The sequence below is a fragment of the Melopsittacus undulatus genome, chromosome 9, assembly GCF_012275295.1.
Source record: "Melopsittacus undulatus isolate bMelUnd1 chromosome 9, bMelUnd1.mat.Z, whole genome shotgun sequence".
NCBI classification, from domain to species: Eukaryota; Metazoa; Chordata; class Aves; order Psittaciformes; family Psittaculidae; genus Melopsittacus; species Melopsittacus undulatus.
This window is the reverse complement of record NC_047535.1, coordinates 17,140,512-17,157,776: the sequence shown is the minus strand read 5'-3', so window position 1 is coordinate 17,157,776 and position 17,265 is coordinate 17,140,512. Positions and strand designations below refer to the sequence as shown.

The 17,265-nt window shown below is 36.7% G+C and overlaps 1 protein-coding gene across 2 annotated transcripts in view; it reads left to right on the top strand.

Moving 5' to 3' along the window:
• The window catches only part of ENTREP2 (endosomal transmembrane epsin interactor 2), a 115,856-nt gene that overhangs the window by 79,703 nt on the left and 18,888 nt on the right, over positions 1–17,265 (top strand). For both annotated transcript variants that reach the window (XM_005145674.3, XM_031045973.1), the window contains exon 5: positions 8,635–8,742. In XM_005145674.3, coding sequence (XP_005145731.2) covers positions 8,635–8,742 — 108 coding nt within the window. The remainder of the gene's footprint in view (positions 1–8,634; positions 8,743–17,265) is intronic.

The window sequence follows — 17,265 nt, the reverse complement described above, 5'->3', positions numbered from 1 at the left end:
GGTGGAGCACCTCCTGTATGAAGGCAGGCTGAGAAAACTGGGGCTGTTCAGCCTGGAGAAGAGAAGGCTGTGTGGAGACCTCATAGCAGCCTTCCAGTATCTGAAGGGACCTATAGGGATGCTGGAGAGGCAGTCCTCATCAGGGACTGTAGTGGTAGGACAAGGGGGAATGGGTTCAAACTTATACAGGGGAGATTCAGGTTAGATATAAGGAAGAAATTCTTTACTGTGAGAGTGGTGAGACACTGGAACAGGCTGTCCAAGGAAGCTGTGGATGTTCCATCCCTGGCAGTGATAAAGGCCAGGTTGGGCAGGACCTTGAGCAGTCTGGTCTAGTAGGAGGTGTTCCTGCCCATGGCAGGGGGGTTGGAACTATATGATCTTAAGTTCCAACCCTAACCGTTCTATGATTCGATGGCTGGTGCTGGAGGATATAAGAACAGGTGTCTTTGATGTTGGTGTTCAAGAAAGCTAGAATCAAAGGTGTGGTGACTGACATTGTTTAGTAATGTTATGGTAGACTGCATAGAAGCATGAAGTATTAGCAGAATCATGAAGTATTTTATGATGTACTGTTAACACAAAGTATTAGTATTTCAGATAGAACTTGTTCTTTCAGCATAATTCTGGGGACATTTTTACAGAATGCACTGCAATATTGTAAGATATTCAATTTTGTTGCATTTTGTTAGAAGTACCTAGATAAAAATTGTGAGCAAATAGTAAGAATATTGTATGAGGGAGTTATATCCCAGTTAAAATTGTCCACGTCATCGTTTCACTTCATTGTTACCAAACTAGCAAGACATGATGTTAGATTGGTTTGGAAAATGGTAAGGAATCCGTGAAAGAAAAGAACCTTAGGTTGGGAGACAGATAAATGATTCATTTTATGTTTAATGATTAACAGAACTAACTCTGTGTCTGTGGCTCTCAATTTCAAAGAATGTATTTTAATAAGGTTAATAGAATATAATAGTGAAATTTAATGTGAGAAGGATCTTAGGAATTTAGACAGTAGTCTGAGGCCTGAAAATGATGCTATATTGATATTTGAAACTGCATTTTAAAGTTCAGAACAGTTAGAAATCCTGGAAAAAATACATAATATGTAAAAGTTCTTCAGCTTTGTTAAGGCAAAGAAAAAAAACCAACAAAGTAATAAGGATCAGGTAGAAATTGAAACAATTTAATGTGGCCCTCAAATTAACTAAGACCTGTGTCTCAGGTTTCAATGAGGATGATAAAGGAGGCTGGGAGCAAAAGCTTACTGGGTAGCAGGAATTTAATAAGTGGAAAGGAAATATAACTTGACTTGCTGATCAAAAATAGTGATTAACTGCTACTTGGAATGCTAAATTCAGGACTATTCAGTGGTGCAGTTTGTGAAATGTGTTACAGGAAGGTAACAAAGGAAAATAATTTCTCAAACATTCTTCAGTTTACGACATATGCAAAAATATGAACCTGTTTTATAGACAAAGCTGAGTTGAGGATCCTGTGAAAGTAAAGATGGAGGAGGCATATGATTGCTCTCTGTTAAAGCGTTAGTAATGTAAACTTTAATGTGAGAGAAAAGAACTGTTCATCTTTGATGACATTGTCAGCATATGAAGCGAGTAGAAGTGACATAGGCTCGTAAATAGGGTAAGGTTTCTGACCAATACAGCAATTGGAGTAGAAGGCAAATTATTTCCTTTAAAACAGAACTCAGTTTTTTATAAAAGAAATTGATGACATACCTGCTTGTACTGGCAAAGGACTGATTTAAGTACTGGAGTTCCTATGAATAGGATTGCAGCTTTAATTAAGCTTTTTTAGAGGATTTTTTTATTCAGGAGAAGGTAATTAAGGAAATAGCTTTTTCAGAAATTTTCTTAATCTTTTTCAGTTTTAATTCTGCACTTACGCTCGTTGGCTTTGAGAGCTCTGTATTGCTGGCTGTAAATTTAAGAACAGCATTCTACTAAGCCCATAAGAAAAAAAGATCACAGCTCATTAGGTAAACAACTCACAGTGATAAGGTTCACCTTTTTTAATTGTAATAAACAACTACAGTGTGATTTTAAGAGATCAGATGTTGTAATACCAAAAGCTCAATTGTGCTCATTGTTTTGGGAGCCAAAGGGAAAGTGCAGGGTACCAGAATTAAGATTATACACCTTTATGTATAACATTTTGTAGGTTATACAAGGAAATTTGCCTCAGGATATTCCTTTTAATATGTAGTGATTTTAGAAAAAATATTTTCTTGGGATGATTATATTAGAAGATATTTGTCCTCTGCTACTTAAGTCTTATACAGACTTTTGTCTTACAAAATTAATTGAAGAGGAAGAGAGAACATTATTCTTCACAGTAAAAAGATAACTTTTTTATGTACAATAAAATTCCTAAAAGACAAATATGAGCTGAATCTGTGAAGCTATGGCAAAAAAAAAAGTAAACTTTATTTGATATCTAGAATGCCTTACATTAAAATTAATAGAATCTTACAGAACCTGACATTTTAAAAGCTTAAAAGGTCAAACATATGAAATCTCCTGGGTAAAACATAAAAGGCTTCTTATTTAATTATCTGAGAAACAGTCACTTAAGATAAATTGTTTGCCATAACCAATAGATCCTGTGCAAATAACGCTTTTTAACATTATGTTACCTTGTGCTTGGAAGAAATTGAGTATTTTTTCACTTTCTGAGAGTCATCAGTTGAACTCCTTTTGCTTTTATTACCTTCTGTCCAAACAAGAGAGGAGGGATTCTAATACATAAAGGAGTTTATAGCCAAAGATGTCAGGGTCCGTAGACTACTAACCGGACTGTAAAACAGGACAGGAGCACAAACCTGTAGGCTTGAATTAACTAAAGAGCTGAAGCTCCACTGGAGAAATTTAAAAGCAGTGTATTGCATAAAACAGCCAGTCAGTTTAGTTAACTACTTTGATTGAATCTCACTCATCTCCTATTGCTTTGCAAGCTGACTGTTACTCAGATAAAACCAGAAAAAATGCAAGAGGGTAAATCTTTTTTACACACACATACACAAGTATGTAAACAAACGGAAAATCAAATCATCTCTGGGTTATGCTGCTGATTATACTTCAGGCAACATAAGAAATCTTTTCCAATATGAGAACAGTACAAATGAAATGCCTTTTTTTTTAACAGTGTCACATCTGAATGAACATAAAATGATGGCATAATGTGTGACCTGAATGTTTGTTTGTAGATGAAATTTTAAGGAACTGAGTTCTTCTTGGAAATGTTAATTAAAGTACAAGGACTGAATTTTCCTCACAGTTTTCATCTGCAAAAATTATTCCTTCTTTCTAAACTCAGAATATCCTGAATTTATGAAAGACATACATGCAACAAAGCTTATCTTTTTGAGATTGTATTTTGGGAAGATGAAGCTAGGTATTTACTTCGAATTAATTTGTAATGTTTTATTACTGTCTGATATTTGCATGTAAGAGGAGAATGTTATACTGCTTTGGTTTAGTAATGATCCAGTAGGGTATTTTTAATAACTTCAATACCTCACACAGCCCAGAATACCTGTGGTCATGTACGCTAATTTATGAATTTGCTATTTAAATAATCATTTCCTACTTTACCTGAAGTGCTTCTGTAGAATGTTTTTGTGACTGTACTGGCTGGGAAAAAAAATATTTCCCCCACTATTTTCAGCATAAATATTTGTTTTGGAGCTGCTAGAATACAAAGTAAATAGTAAATGTCTCTTCCAGGTTACTGATTCCATTCATTAGTTTGTAAGGTAGGCATCATTATTAGAGATTTGTGTAACTTGGGGTTCTTGAAGTCTTCTTCTGTGAATCTTTACTCTCCTTTGAATCCAAAGGAGATTGTTACTGAGTTTCCTGATGACCAAATTTATGCATGTTTTAATTTATGTCTTTTCCATTCAGAAGAACATGCCTTCACTTGCAAAACGGAGGAGGATGACTCCTAATATGTTCTTTAGAGTATGAGAACAGGCTTTCCTCAGATTTGATATATGATCAAATACAAGCTCCTTAATTTTGCTGAATGACTTACCTAAAAGACTTTATAATCTGCTTGCATATCGGATAAAGCTCAGTATAGAATAAATTACTTCCTATGAGAATTTTTAAATGCTGGAGTCGTTTCAGGTAACTGAAAATATCCTCTTTGCTCAGGAAGTATTTACCATACTAGATAACATGAAAAATAGAGCTTTTCTGTGTGGGCTTTGTAGTCTGAATAATTGAGCTACAGGTGTTCAAAAGTTCTAGGTAACAGTGGTATAACAGGCATAGTCTGCTCATGCTTTACTTCCTCATGAATGTTTTCCGTTCCTAGCTTACACAATGAATGAACATGGTGGTGAACTCCTCACATGGCTGAAAATCTGCTTCTTTGAATGACTGGAATCTGTTCATTACATACTTGGCCAGTTATTTTATGGAATCTGAGTCTTTCAGGAGTCTCTAACTAATATTATCGCCAGTACTAAATTTAATATAGACACCTGAGTTGATGAGAAATAGACAAACTCACTTCCAAGCAGGGAAAACCTTTTTGAATTTGTTTTTTGTAAGTAGCAGCTGTGCTCTGCTTCCTTAAAATTGCAGTGAATATTTTAGATACATGTAAAGTAGTATACTGTATTGTACTTCCATAACTTACATCTGTTTTAAGAAGCATTGCACATTTCTTCATGAACAGCTCAAGGTGCACTTGAGACCTGTACAGTTCAGAATTGGCTCTTTGTAAGCAAAGAAAAAGCAGAAAGTATTGGAGCAGCTATTTTTTCTAGTGTTTTTCAGACATATCCAGTTAGAGCAACTGAAGTTATAATTAGAGTTAAAAGGGTTGTCCTTGAATTCACGAATAAAAGAGGTACACAGACACTAATTTCACGGGTGAAAAAGCTTTACTGCTCACTGTCTCTTTTCAGGTTACAGTAGTATAGGAAAATAAGCATCATAATTGGAGACAATCAAGGAGAAAAAAAGTCATCTTCACAGAATTGCAGAACTGAAGCTAGTTTTAGCCCTTGATCAGCGTAGACGTTTAGATCCATGTGCTCAAGGATACTGATTAGAGTGTTCTTTTCACACATCAGCAAGCTTATTTTACTCCTTTTATTGTATATTGACTAAGCTTTCAAAAGTGCAACGGATTTAAGAGCCTCAAAGACTACGAACCTCTTAATTCCACAGGAAAACAATCTATTGAGCCAGCCGAATGTGAATGTGTTGTAAAGAGAGTTACCAGTTCAATGATGTTGCACACGTTAGAACTCTTTAGTACTGGGTTTGTGCTGTATAACTTACTTTTTTGGTAATATGGACATAAGTTACACATTTCACAAAAATAATGAATTTTTGTTTTGTAAATAGATGTGGGGACAAGAAGTATTGATCTGTACTCCGTTTCTTTTCAGAGCAAAATAGGTTTAAATACGGTTTCTCAATTATGTGTAAGCAGCACAGCTGGATAATATTCTATATAATATTTGACACAAAGAATGAATATTGTGTGGTAATACTGCTATATCTGTGTTGTGTGTCTGTATTGAATGTTAAATTCCCTGATTTGACATTCACACATGTAACTTAATTGACAGTACAGTTGATTGTAATGATATGAAGAGGCAAGGGAGTGATAAATATTTTCCAAAGTCTGCACTTGAGTTATGAAGATGTCCAGAGATTCTTGGGGGTTTTTGGCTTGAATTTTAATCTGTATTTAGAGGGTATGGCAAAGGACTTAGGGAGATCCTGCGATAGTTTGGTAAAACAAGTCAAATCGTGCAAGGCTATTTGGTGTTTTTTCCCAAATAACAATTAACCTGAAGCATATTAGTTTATTTGCCTTATGCCTAAAGTCCTTTGGTGCAGTCATTGTAACTTGTCCTTTGCCCTTACCAAACAGTTTGGGGCAGGTGCTTACATATTGAAAGAAAGACTTGACTGTGGGATGGATGTAAGAAGGATGCTAATGGTAAAGATAAATGTTGGAATAGGGGGATAAAGTTGTGGGATCTTTAGGAACAGATCAAAGAAATATCCATCATGGTGTTGAGCCTGTCTGAGGCATATAAGTTGTATGAAGGTCTTATAGACTCTTTAGATCCTGATTTATAGAATCGTAGAATCATAGAATTATTAGGGTTGGAAAGGACCTTAAGATCATCTAGTTCCAACCCCCCTGCCATGGGCAGGGATACCTCACACTAAACCATGTCACCCAAGACTCTGTCCAACCTGGCCTTGAACACCGCCAGGAATGAAGCATTCACAACATCCCTGGGCAACCCATTCCAGTACCTCACCACCCTAACAGTAAAGAATTTCTTCCTTATATTTAGTCTAAACCTCTGCTGTTTAAGTTTGAACCCATTACCCCTTGTCCTAGTACTACAGTCCCTACTGAATAGTCCCTCCCCAGCATCCCTGCAGGCCCCCTTCAGATACTGGAAGGCTGCTATGAGGTCTCCACTCAGCCTTTGCTTCTCCAGGCTGAACAGCCCCGTCATAGAAGGCCACCAAATTGGTCAGGCAGGATTTCCCCCTAGTGAAGCCATGCTGGCTGTCACCAAGCACCTTGTTGTTTTCCATGTGCCCTAGCATGCCTTCCAAGAGAATCTGCTCCAAGATTTTGCCAGGCACAGAGGTGAGACTGACTGGTCTGTAATTCCCTGGGTCATCCATTTTCCCCTTCTTGAAAATGGGGGTTATATTTCCCTTTTTCCAGTCATCAGGAACTTCACCTGACTGCCATGATTTTTCAAATATGATGGATAGTGACTTAGCAACTTCATTCGCCAGCTCCTTCAGGACCCACGGATGGATTTCATCAGGTCCCATGGACCTGTGTACATTCAGGTTCTTAAGATGGTCTCGAACCAGATCCTTTCCTACAGTGGGCCTGAGGTCTAGATTTTCACAGTCCCTGCATCTGCCTTCCAAGACTTGGGTGGTGTAGATTTTTGTAATTTATTATAAATGGTATTAAGTTGTGCATTAAGGTTAGCTAAATCTTTTGGTTCTAAAGGGCTGTAGTCAGCAATAAATGGAGTTTCCTCTTCTTAGGAAATAATTATATTTCTACCCTAGGTCTTGTCTCTGCCTTGGTATTCTTTCCTAGGTTTACGTATGGAAACCAGAACATGGAGGATCTTAATCTCTTTATGTGCCATTGTTAACTGATTGCGTCTCTAGGGATTCACTTGTCTGTTTACCTCCGTTTGAATGATCTAAGTGGGTCTGTATGACCTTGTATTTGAGCAAGTTCTCTGTATTACATTCTGTATGTAAGTTAGAGATTGGCACTTCTAGTATTTTGCTGTTGATGCTGTTGATTCATTATTCCCCTGGCTGATGGGCTGGCCAAGAAGACAGAAAAACACTGACAAGTTCAGCAAGAGCAAATCTGACGCAGTGTAAGCTACTAAATGACTAGAATGCGTTGACCTATGTAATGTCTGCCGTGTTCCCATGTCTGCACATGAAGGTCACTTGAGGTGTATGCAATTAGAGTGGCAGGAGTAAATCTGTACCTTTCTATAATTTTTATGAGTACTGTTGGCAAAAGCATAGCAAGCAATGTACTGGCAGTGACTGGGATACTCTTTTAAACTTTGATCCTACAGAATATTGTTTATACAGTGAGTGCTTCTATTCATGGTATATTAACTGTTTTTATTTTGGTTTTCATCTGTTCTCTGTGATGCTTTTTCTCAAATACTTCTGCTGCTGCTCAGAATACTAACTGAGCCACATAATTGTCAAACGTACATCAGCTGTGCAATTGCTGTAAAAGGATTGTAGCAGTTTTGAAGTGTCGCCTGCATGCTAAATCAGTGTTCCTTTGCAGTGGCTGTTGGGAAAGAAAATAAAAACCCTGTAAAGAGATGGATGTTTTTTTTTCTAATTATACCTTTGCTATAAAAATGTTTCAGTTTAAATTCAAATATTTATTTTATTCTACTTAGTAAACATAAATTTACATTCTATTTTAAAAGTGTGTTTTTTTGAAAAAAACAATGTGGCCATATTCACTTATTTCATGAACACCAGGTGAAATGCGTGACATAGTCACTGCTTTTCTCATGTATGTAAACATGTTTCAGATGCATAGAGTATGTAACAGAGGATAAAGTTATCTATTTAATACTAGAATCTCCATTGAGTTTTTTAATGCACAACTCTAAGTTGTAGAGTTCAACTACCAAAACAATTAAATTTCAGTATGTTTGGGGGCGGAATGTTGTTTTTTGTTTTGTTTTTCATCAGAAATCTGTTTTGTAGTATCTTTCTTGTGACAGCTGTAGCTTGGAGTCAGTTGTGAAAGCAGTAATTTTTCTTTTCTTTCAGAGAACTGGAAGACTTGAAGTATCAGTACTTCTGAGGAAATACCTAATAACAAATGTATTGTAAGGAGTGGGGAGGGGAAGATGTTTGTTTCTGTAATTATTTTCTTTGCAGAGTGGTTTAAAAAAATCAGTATGATCTGAGCGAGTTCCATACAGTTAAGACCCTATCAATTGAGAGCAGTTGATAGTGTTTATTATGAAATTGCTAAAAATGTATCCCGTCCTTTGTGTCCCTAAGAGATGATATTCTGATGCATGTGTTTTCACAGGACCTGTTGTTCAGTGTGTGCGCTCTCAATATCATCTCCACCATTGTCTGTGCTTTGGCAACAGCAATGTGTTGCATGCAGATGGTTTCTTCTGATCTTCTGCAAATGGTGAGTATGTTTCAGTGACAACACAGGCTACTGTCCAACCTGACATATTGTCCTTATCTGTATATACTCATTTATACCTGCTTATAAACGTTAGCCTATTTGTGTGTCTTTGTGTAGTGTTAGAACATGTGTGTACATGGGTGTATTTTTTATTTGCATGCATTTATGTAAATGTAGCATACAGATGTATGCAGTGTGAATAGCTGCTGTGTTTAAAACATTTACATACAATATTAGGGATTTGTAATCAGGATTTTGTAATTGGGAGTATGTTATTTTTGTTAACAAGGTTATCAACAAGGTGGATCTATATTCATGTTAAATTTTCCATCCTTAAATGTTTATTATCTTCAGTTTCCACATTATCCAGAGCAATCACTTAGTGTTGAGGTACTATTTTTTGCTACTTCTCTGGTATGAGAACTATGAGATCAGAATTGGGATTTCCACAGTCCTGTGCCAATAGCAGTGTTTTTGTAAGGAAAACATGTTCAAGCTTCAGCGTAGCAATTATGTTTAAAACCAAAGAGAAAAGGATCATTAGTCTTCTGCATAGCCAGCTGCGTTACAGGATACAGTCTTGTTTTGGTTGGACAAGGAGAGGTTTTCTATCCCCAAAAAGCACTGCGATTCTTCAGATTTCAATGTAATGTTGAAACAAAAAAAGAAGAAATAAATATCCTTGTATTTTGCAGGCCACGTCTATTGTTTCTGACCCAGCTCTATTATGGCCTAATGTAGGAAGTTATTCTTTGCTTTATAAGAGAGGCCAAGCACACAAACCTAGTGCCAGTCATTTGTAAGTTGCTTGTATTTTAAAATTTTGCATAGATAGAATATTGGCCCAACAAGTTAGCTGCAAATCATTTACACAACAAAGTGTGTCATTTCTAGACGAGTGTTCCAGTCACTGGGTTACAAACTTAATATCTTCATCTGTGATCTAGTGTTTCCTTCACATAGTAAAAGATACAATAAATTAGGTACCTATGTCTGCTTAATGCCTACAAATGGTACCTAAATGCATTTTGTTGTATAGCACTCTGTATATTCACATTGTGCGTGCTTGTAGAGATTTGTAAAGAGTGCTCCTTAAATAACTTTGGTTTGGATGTCGAGCAGAATTGACAAAAATAATCTTGGCTGATGACAGATTGTACTTTAAACATTAAAAGATTTTATTTTAAAGGATTTTAATATTAAAGATATTCTTTCCATATGCTCTTGCCCCATGATATTTACTGCTAGAATGCTTGTTGAAGACATTTTTCACCTTGCGCTGATTACAGGGAGATGAAGTGAGCATCACACCTGGAAAGATTTGTCTGTCTAGCATAACAATGGTCCAGAAATGTAACCATATATACTCCAGGAATTTTAACCTGCACCTAATTTTATGGTATTTATCAGTGTAAGAGGAATAAATGTATAGATGACAGTGAACCAAGAATGATACTAAAGTGCTTCTGATGGGTATGTGCAAGAGGCAATCATTTCAGTAGGAATTCAAATACCCTAAAAGCATGTAATTTTTCTCTTCCTGCTTCATTTTTCACTTCTTCGCTAAATTCTTTCCTTACCACCTGGTGATGCTGCCATTATGTCAGTTTGGTTTTGCTTCCTATGCTTTGTGCTTTCAGCTTTATGTCTTCTTGCTTAGTTGTCCATTCTCCTACCCTTTCAGCTGCACTGACAAGAATTTTCTTCCCTCTGCCGATAAGAAGGGAATTGCATCTTTCTGTTCGATCCCACTCTTTACTGTTTATCCCTAAGTTTTTCTCTTTCTTTTTCCAGGTTGCCAGATTCCTACCAGGCCTAAGTGAGCGTAACTTCCCTGGGGCTACGCTGACTTAGACCAGCTGAAGATTTCTTTTTCTTTCAACTATTTTCAGTCTATTGTCCTTTAATCTCTATCGTCCCATGATCTGCAGTCCCTTTCTGCTTTGCTGCACCCAGAAATCTGTTTTGCTTTCTTTATTCTTGCTTGTTAATGCTTGATTTGTGCTTTTTCCTTCTATTTTTCACTGAAGTATGTATCCATCTTCTCTTAGCAGGATTATACCATGCTGAAAGTTTTAAGACTGCTTTCGCTCTGTTGTTGGAGTATTCAAAAGCTGCATAGGCTCTCCTATAGGAAGAGGAGGCATAAAAATGTAATTCCTAGCCAGCACAAGTATAGTGCAATAGGGAGATCCTCCTGGGACATCATTTGTCATCAGTTTTGTGATTCATGTGCTGTATTATATGTTCTTATCTCGGAAATTAACCAGTTAGAATAATGTTTTTTTATTTTTTTTTCAAATAAGTTCGAGTTTTCTTCTGCCATGAAGCTGTTCTTTGTGATTCAGCTTTTATTGCCTAGCAACATAGAGCTGGTGTATAATACAGTCTCAAGAAAATATGCAACAATGCTGTATTAGTATCTGCTTTCCTGCTGTTGCATACAGTGGGTATCTGATTCCTACAAGCAAATTGACAGTATTTTATTGGAAACTGCTACCTTCTGATGTACCAGTCTTTTAATAAGAATGTGCTGGAAAATATGAACACAAGCTGTTCACTGGTAAGCACAGATTAGATTTTCCAGTGAATTTGAAGAGAGCTTTTTGGTTAAAAATAATCTCACCAAACAAACATTTGGTTTCAACCAATGCAAAAGCATTTTCCTAAGTTATTCCTCCTTTGACTGTTCCAGAAAGTACCCCCAGTTTTTCACCACACTTTAACCTTTCTCCTGCTGTTAAGTGTTCACTGTTGGTCAGGGGAAAAAAAGGGGGGAGGAAATAAAAAGGAAAAAAAAAAACTCTATCAATTGTACCAAAGCTGCAAGAGAGGTAAAGATTGAAAGAGCAGTTGTTACATGTTTTACTAATTTAGACAGTTTAAGGGTGCAGTCCATTGCAGGGCTTCCCAGGATTGTTCTTTCTGTGTACACACCCCTCCAGCAGATGTATATGAATCAAATCAGATCATATCAAGGTTCTATAATGTGAAGAAACATCTCTTAATAACCAAGCTGTCATTTCCATGATAATTTATTTGTTGCCTAAGGCAGTTTCAGTTTGCATTTTGTCTGATGAATGGCTACTGCAAAAATTCATCATTTTCTGCAAAAGGTAGCTGCCTGAATTAAAGAAATACAAGAAATGATGCCCACTGTGGCCAAGCTTAAGCATTAAATCTACCTATTCCAGTCCTTCTTCCGCTCCATATGTTTATACAGTTCTTATCCTAGAAGTACTGGCACTGATATCATTCAGTGTATTCTGTTTTTGTCACCATTGCTGTTAGAAATTGTTCTTTGTGTGATTTGATATCTAAACCAATCTGTTATTTTGTAAAGGAAATAAGGTAATAATGATGCATGCAAGCTGTAACATTTAATTACTGTTTTCATCACCCATAATGATAATTCAGCATGTCATTAACTTAATATGCTGTAGTTAATATTTCTACTCAAATATTTTAAATAAAAAACTAAGATAGTATCCTCTGCATGAGGATAGTATCTTGCTGGCATTGTTTAACCCCTTATCTAGGTGAAATAGTAATAAAAACCCCCCTTAGGATGCAACTTCACATTAACTCAGAATTGATCTTAAGTTATTACACAATATTTTTATTATTTAACATGCTTATCTAAAAACCTAGATGTTAATTTTTTTGGCACAAAGCTCACTTAAAGATACTGTAAAGCCCAGGTGAATAATTCTTTTAGAGAAATACATTGCAAATGATGTATATTCATAAAAATATCCTAAAGTTACCTTTATGATTGTTACTTTACATGATTGGATACCTTAGTTTGTTTACCTCAGATTGTTACCTTATATGATTGGATAAGTATTCCCCTCACAAATATTATTCCACCGTAAATTAAAAGGTAAAATAGAAATCTTTGGTGAAGGAAAGCTTTTGCTATTTTTAGAAATGCACCATTTTCCATTTTATTGGTAGAATAAGAGTATTTAATAATTAATACTATTAAAAATACAATCAGTACTTCAGGAAAGGTGTGTCACAGAGCAGTCCTTCTGAGACTACAGAGCTACTGGCTTGTGGTGGTCGTAGAAACAACAGCTGGAAACAATGGAAGAGAAAAACTGAGACTGCCTTATCAAAATATCTTCTGTGTTGCAAGCTAAGAAAGTTGGGGCTGTTCAGCCTGGAGAAGAGAAGGCTGCATGGAGACCTCATAGTAGCCTTTCAGTATCTGAAGTGGGCCTACAAGGATGCTGGAGAGGCACTCCTCGTCAGGGACTCTAGCAATAGGACAAGGGGTAATGGGTTCAAACTTTAACAGGGGGAATTTAGGTTGGTTATAAGGAGGTTCTTTGCTGTGAGAGTAGTGACCACTGGAACAGTCTGTCCAAAGAAGCTGTGAATGCTCCATCCCTGGCAGTGTTGAAGGCTATGTTGGGCAGGGCCTTGAGAAACCTAGTCTAGCAGGAGATGTCCCTGCACATGACAGGGGGCTTGGAACTACATGTTCTTAAGGCCCCTTCCAACCCAAACCATTTTATGCTTCTAATTTTCACTTAAGATCAGGACAAATTAGAAGAGTCAGCTGTGATCCTTCTGTTCTTGTAGACAATTAGTATCTATGTTTCCCTCCAAGAGACAGACACTGATACAAGTGTTTCAGAAAAGGAAAAAAGCAACCAGTCCAGGAGGAGGACAGCTAATTGGAGACAGAATTATAAACCCAAGTATATTAAAGAGATTTTACTATTAATGACATGCCAGTTATTTAACTGTATGCAATTAAAAGTTTTTATTTCCCATTCCCAAGAATTAACAGTGCTTTATAAATGACTTACAGATACTAGGAAGAAGGACATGCCACCTTGTATCATATTGGGTAGTCGTTTCATTAGGGAATTATAGTTCTTATTTGCTGTTTCTTCAGTTCCTTGAGACTTCTCTGTCAGCTTTTATTTGAATATACTTAAAATATTCAGAACATAAATAGTAAACTGCAATCATTCTGGTCACTTCAGTGAACAGCTTTCAGATGGCCTCTCAGTGAAGACCTGGAAATTCAGTCTGAGCAATTTTTTATTTTCTTTTTTTTCGTGAGTTTTACAGTCTCATTCATATCTATCTAATGGAGTTTCTTTCACCTTGAAGAGCAAAAAACTGAGAACTCTCTTATTCTACAAAGCACTGCCTTCTTCACTGGGAAGTGAGAGCCTATGTGTCTTGCTGCAGGTTCTAAGCTTGCTGAGAAGGTCACTGGCATCTAGTCCTACATCATTGGCTGCGTGTAGTTCTTCGTGTACGGCACACAGACCCTTGAGCATAACTGCATATTCAGAAACGCTTTACCTCTTCTGCTCCTGTTGAAAGGGGTGTGCTTCTAACATTTGTGTTTATAACTTTCTGCTTGCTAACAACTTGCTTATGATGCCATGGCTAACTTCTGTATTAATTTCAGGTCCAAGAAGTAGGTACAAACCTGCAGCATTTTACAGCTTTCTTGTTCACCCTGCTGCAACCAGATAGCATGTTTTATTCTTCCCTCAACTGCAAACCAAGTAACAAATTAAGTAGTCCTCAGTATGAAATAAAGATGAGGGCTGTTTGAATCAGGCTGTAAAATGCTGTCAAGTTAGGCGTGCCTAATTAAAACATACAACATTTTGTGTGCAGTGTGTGCTTTATGTAGCAGCCCATTTATCACATTGCAGTCATCTATGTATAATGCCTATGAGGTACAAGACACATTCCACAAATGACAATAAGGCCATCTTCAGTCCAAGGATGAGAAAAATCTGCATGTTTGAATGCCAAGCTTCAACATAAAGTTGACTGTTTCCTAGAAGAAGAGCATAAATTCTAGATCTGTCTTTCATTGCCTGTTAGATTAATGAAAGCTCCCAGCATCCAACAGCTCCAGGTGGTCAACAGAAACATTTGAGTATTTGGGATTTCCAGAGCCAGGGGATACCTATTTACATTTTGTAAATATGTTCAAAATATCTATTGATAGCTATAAAGTTACGCAGACTTTCAACGCTGTTGACTGTTTACAGTGTTGACCAGTGGTGCTTTTTGCTGTTTATCCTCATCTGCAGCCATTTTCTATCAAAGCAGGAGACCTGCTTTGTGAGTTGTTACATAATGACATTGAATGCAACTTGTTTATACTTGAAACCAAACAGGCCACCTCCATTTTCAGTTCAGCAGTTACTGTTGTTGCCTATCCTATTTGCTATCAGCTTTTTGAAACTGATTATTTAGTAACAGCTGCCTTCAAGTACCAAAAATATACGTTTCCTTGTGAAAGTGTATGTCAGTGTTCCTGCACCTAGTCCAGGTTTGTGAGCCGTTTGCTTTTTCCTACCTATGGCCTTTGTGTTAAGCCTTTGCTGAACCCATGCCAGCTTTCACTGTTTGGGACTAACCCTTAAAGATTTTTAAAATGTATTTTACTGTAAGAAGAATTAACTTTTGCAGCCTAGTAGAGATTAGTAGGTAGGGTAGTGTGGAATAAGCTGTGGTTTAATTCCCACTTAGTAGCTTTCCAACTTTTATCAAGCATATCTGTTCTTTGTGATAATCCCTTATATTTGCTATTGTTTCATTTCCTGCTAGTCTTCCTCTTACAGCCTTTTCACTTTAATTTCTGTGCCTTCCAGCAGGATGATATCACACAGGTAAACATGTTGTTTATAAACACGTACATGTTTCATGTCTGTTTTGCCACTCATTTTCAGCATTGGTCACACAGAGTTCGATGCCATTATTTGTATTCATAGTTAAGGTTCTTGAAAGGGATGTAAATAATACTGCTGGTAAACTGAAATGCATCTAAATATCAGGTCTTTTCCCTCTTGACTTTCAATGTATTCTACCCTGTGTAAAACCTTTTCCTTCTGTTACACCCCACAAAATGTGCGCTGATAGTTCATTCACTGTAAAAGTGTTACGGGTTTAATTGCTGCCTTCTGAGGAGTGTTGAATGGTGCTTCCTATATATGGCTGAATGAAACAAGCTCCAGAAAACGCAAGAACTGAAGAGATGGAGGTGCATGTTCTCTGGGGCAAACCAAAGCTTGCCTTGCATGTCAGTACATGGGTATAGTCTGGGAGAAGGTAAAGAAAGTTGTACAAGAAAATGGTTTCATTTTCAAACAGTAATGACAGTAAATGACCCAAATTATAAATTTTACTAGGAAATTAGTGTAATCTTGATTTTGCTGGAATCAAGTAGGGTACAAAATGTGAGCTAAAGCATACAGATATTTGTCTTCATTATGATAATTTTTTAGACAATTTCTAGGTCACTGTAAAGTTGAAGTCTGTCTTTCTTCCTTTTTTCCTAAAAGGTTCTTCAATGTATTTGGGATGGTAACAGGCTTATTATTGTATTGCTTAGAGTAGAAGTTTGGGATTCACCACTTCATGTAGTGTTACAGTTTAGGAAATGGTTGTTGAAAGACGAGGTGAGTTATGACTGCAAAAATGTAGTTTTATTCTATAAGACAAACCTATAGAAATGTCTGACAGTACTCAGGTTAACAGCATCATATCTCACATGAATGAGTGTCCTTAACAGCATCAGACATTTTATGTAACAAAATGTAGATAATGTATATATCTTGTCTTTTATACCTGTGCCATCAGTAAATTACAGTGACTCACTGACTGTCTGTAAGATACAATGATATCACATATTATCATAGAATGGTTTGGATTGGAAGGGACCTTAAAGCTCATTCAGTTCCAACCCCCTGCCATGAGCAAGGGACCCTTTCCACTAGACCAGGCTGCTCAAGGCCCTTTCCAACCTGGCCTTAAACACTTCCAGGAATGAGGCAGCCACAGCTTCTCTGGGCAACCTGTGCCAGTGCCTCAGCACCCTCATAATAAAGACTTTTTTCCTGATGTGTAATGTAAATCTACCCTCATTCAGTTTAAAACCATTCCCCCTTGTCCTATCACTACAAGCCCTTGTAAAAAGTCCCTCTCCAGATTTCTTGTAGGCCCCTTTAGGTATTGGAAGACTGTTATAAGATCTTCCCTGAGCCTTCTCCAGGCTGAACAAGCCCAACTCTGCAGATTTATGCAGCAGGGGTTCTTTATTTAATAGTTGTGAAAGTATGACTAGAGAGCCATTTTTGCAAAAAATTGAAATTGGCCCTCCTTACCATCTGTTATGTTGCATTATTACAGCTTTGATCTTTGAAACAACATACATAGAATCAGTTTTGTAGAGTTAAGATGTAACTCAACTTCTTAAATACCTAAGAGCAATATAATTTGTATGGCAATGTAAATTCAGCACAACTGCACCAATTTAAATTTGAAAAAGTTAAAAATATTAAACTGTCATATTGAAATTAAAGGTAATTTATATCTGCTGGATCTGCTAAGCATAAGCATTTTCCTTTTCACTGCTTCTTGAATCTTTATCATGGATTTAACCAAACAATAATGTAATGAGACAACAGTACAAAGACATATATTCTCTTTTTCAAGTGTAAAAAAACAGATGTGCCTTCAGCAGATTTTCTTAGC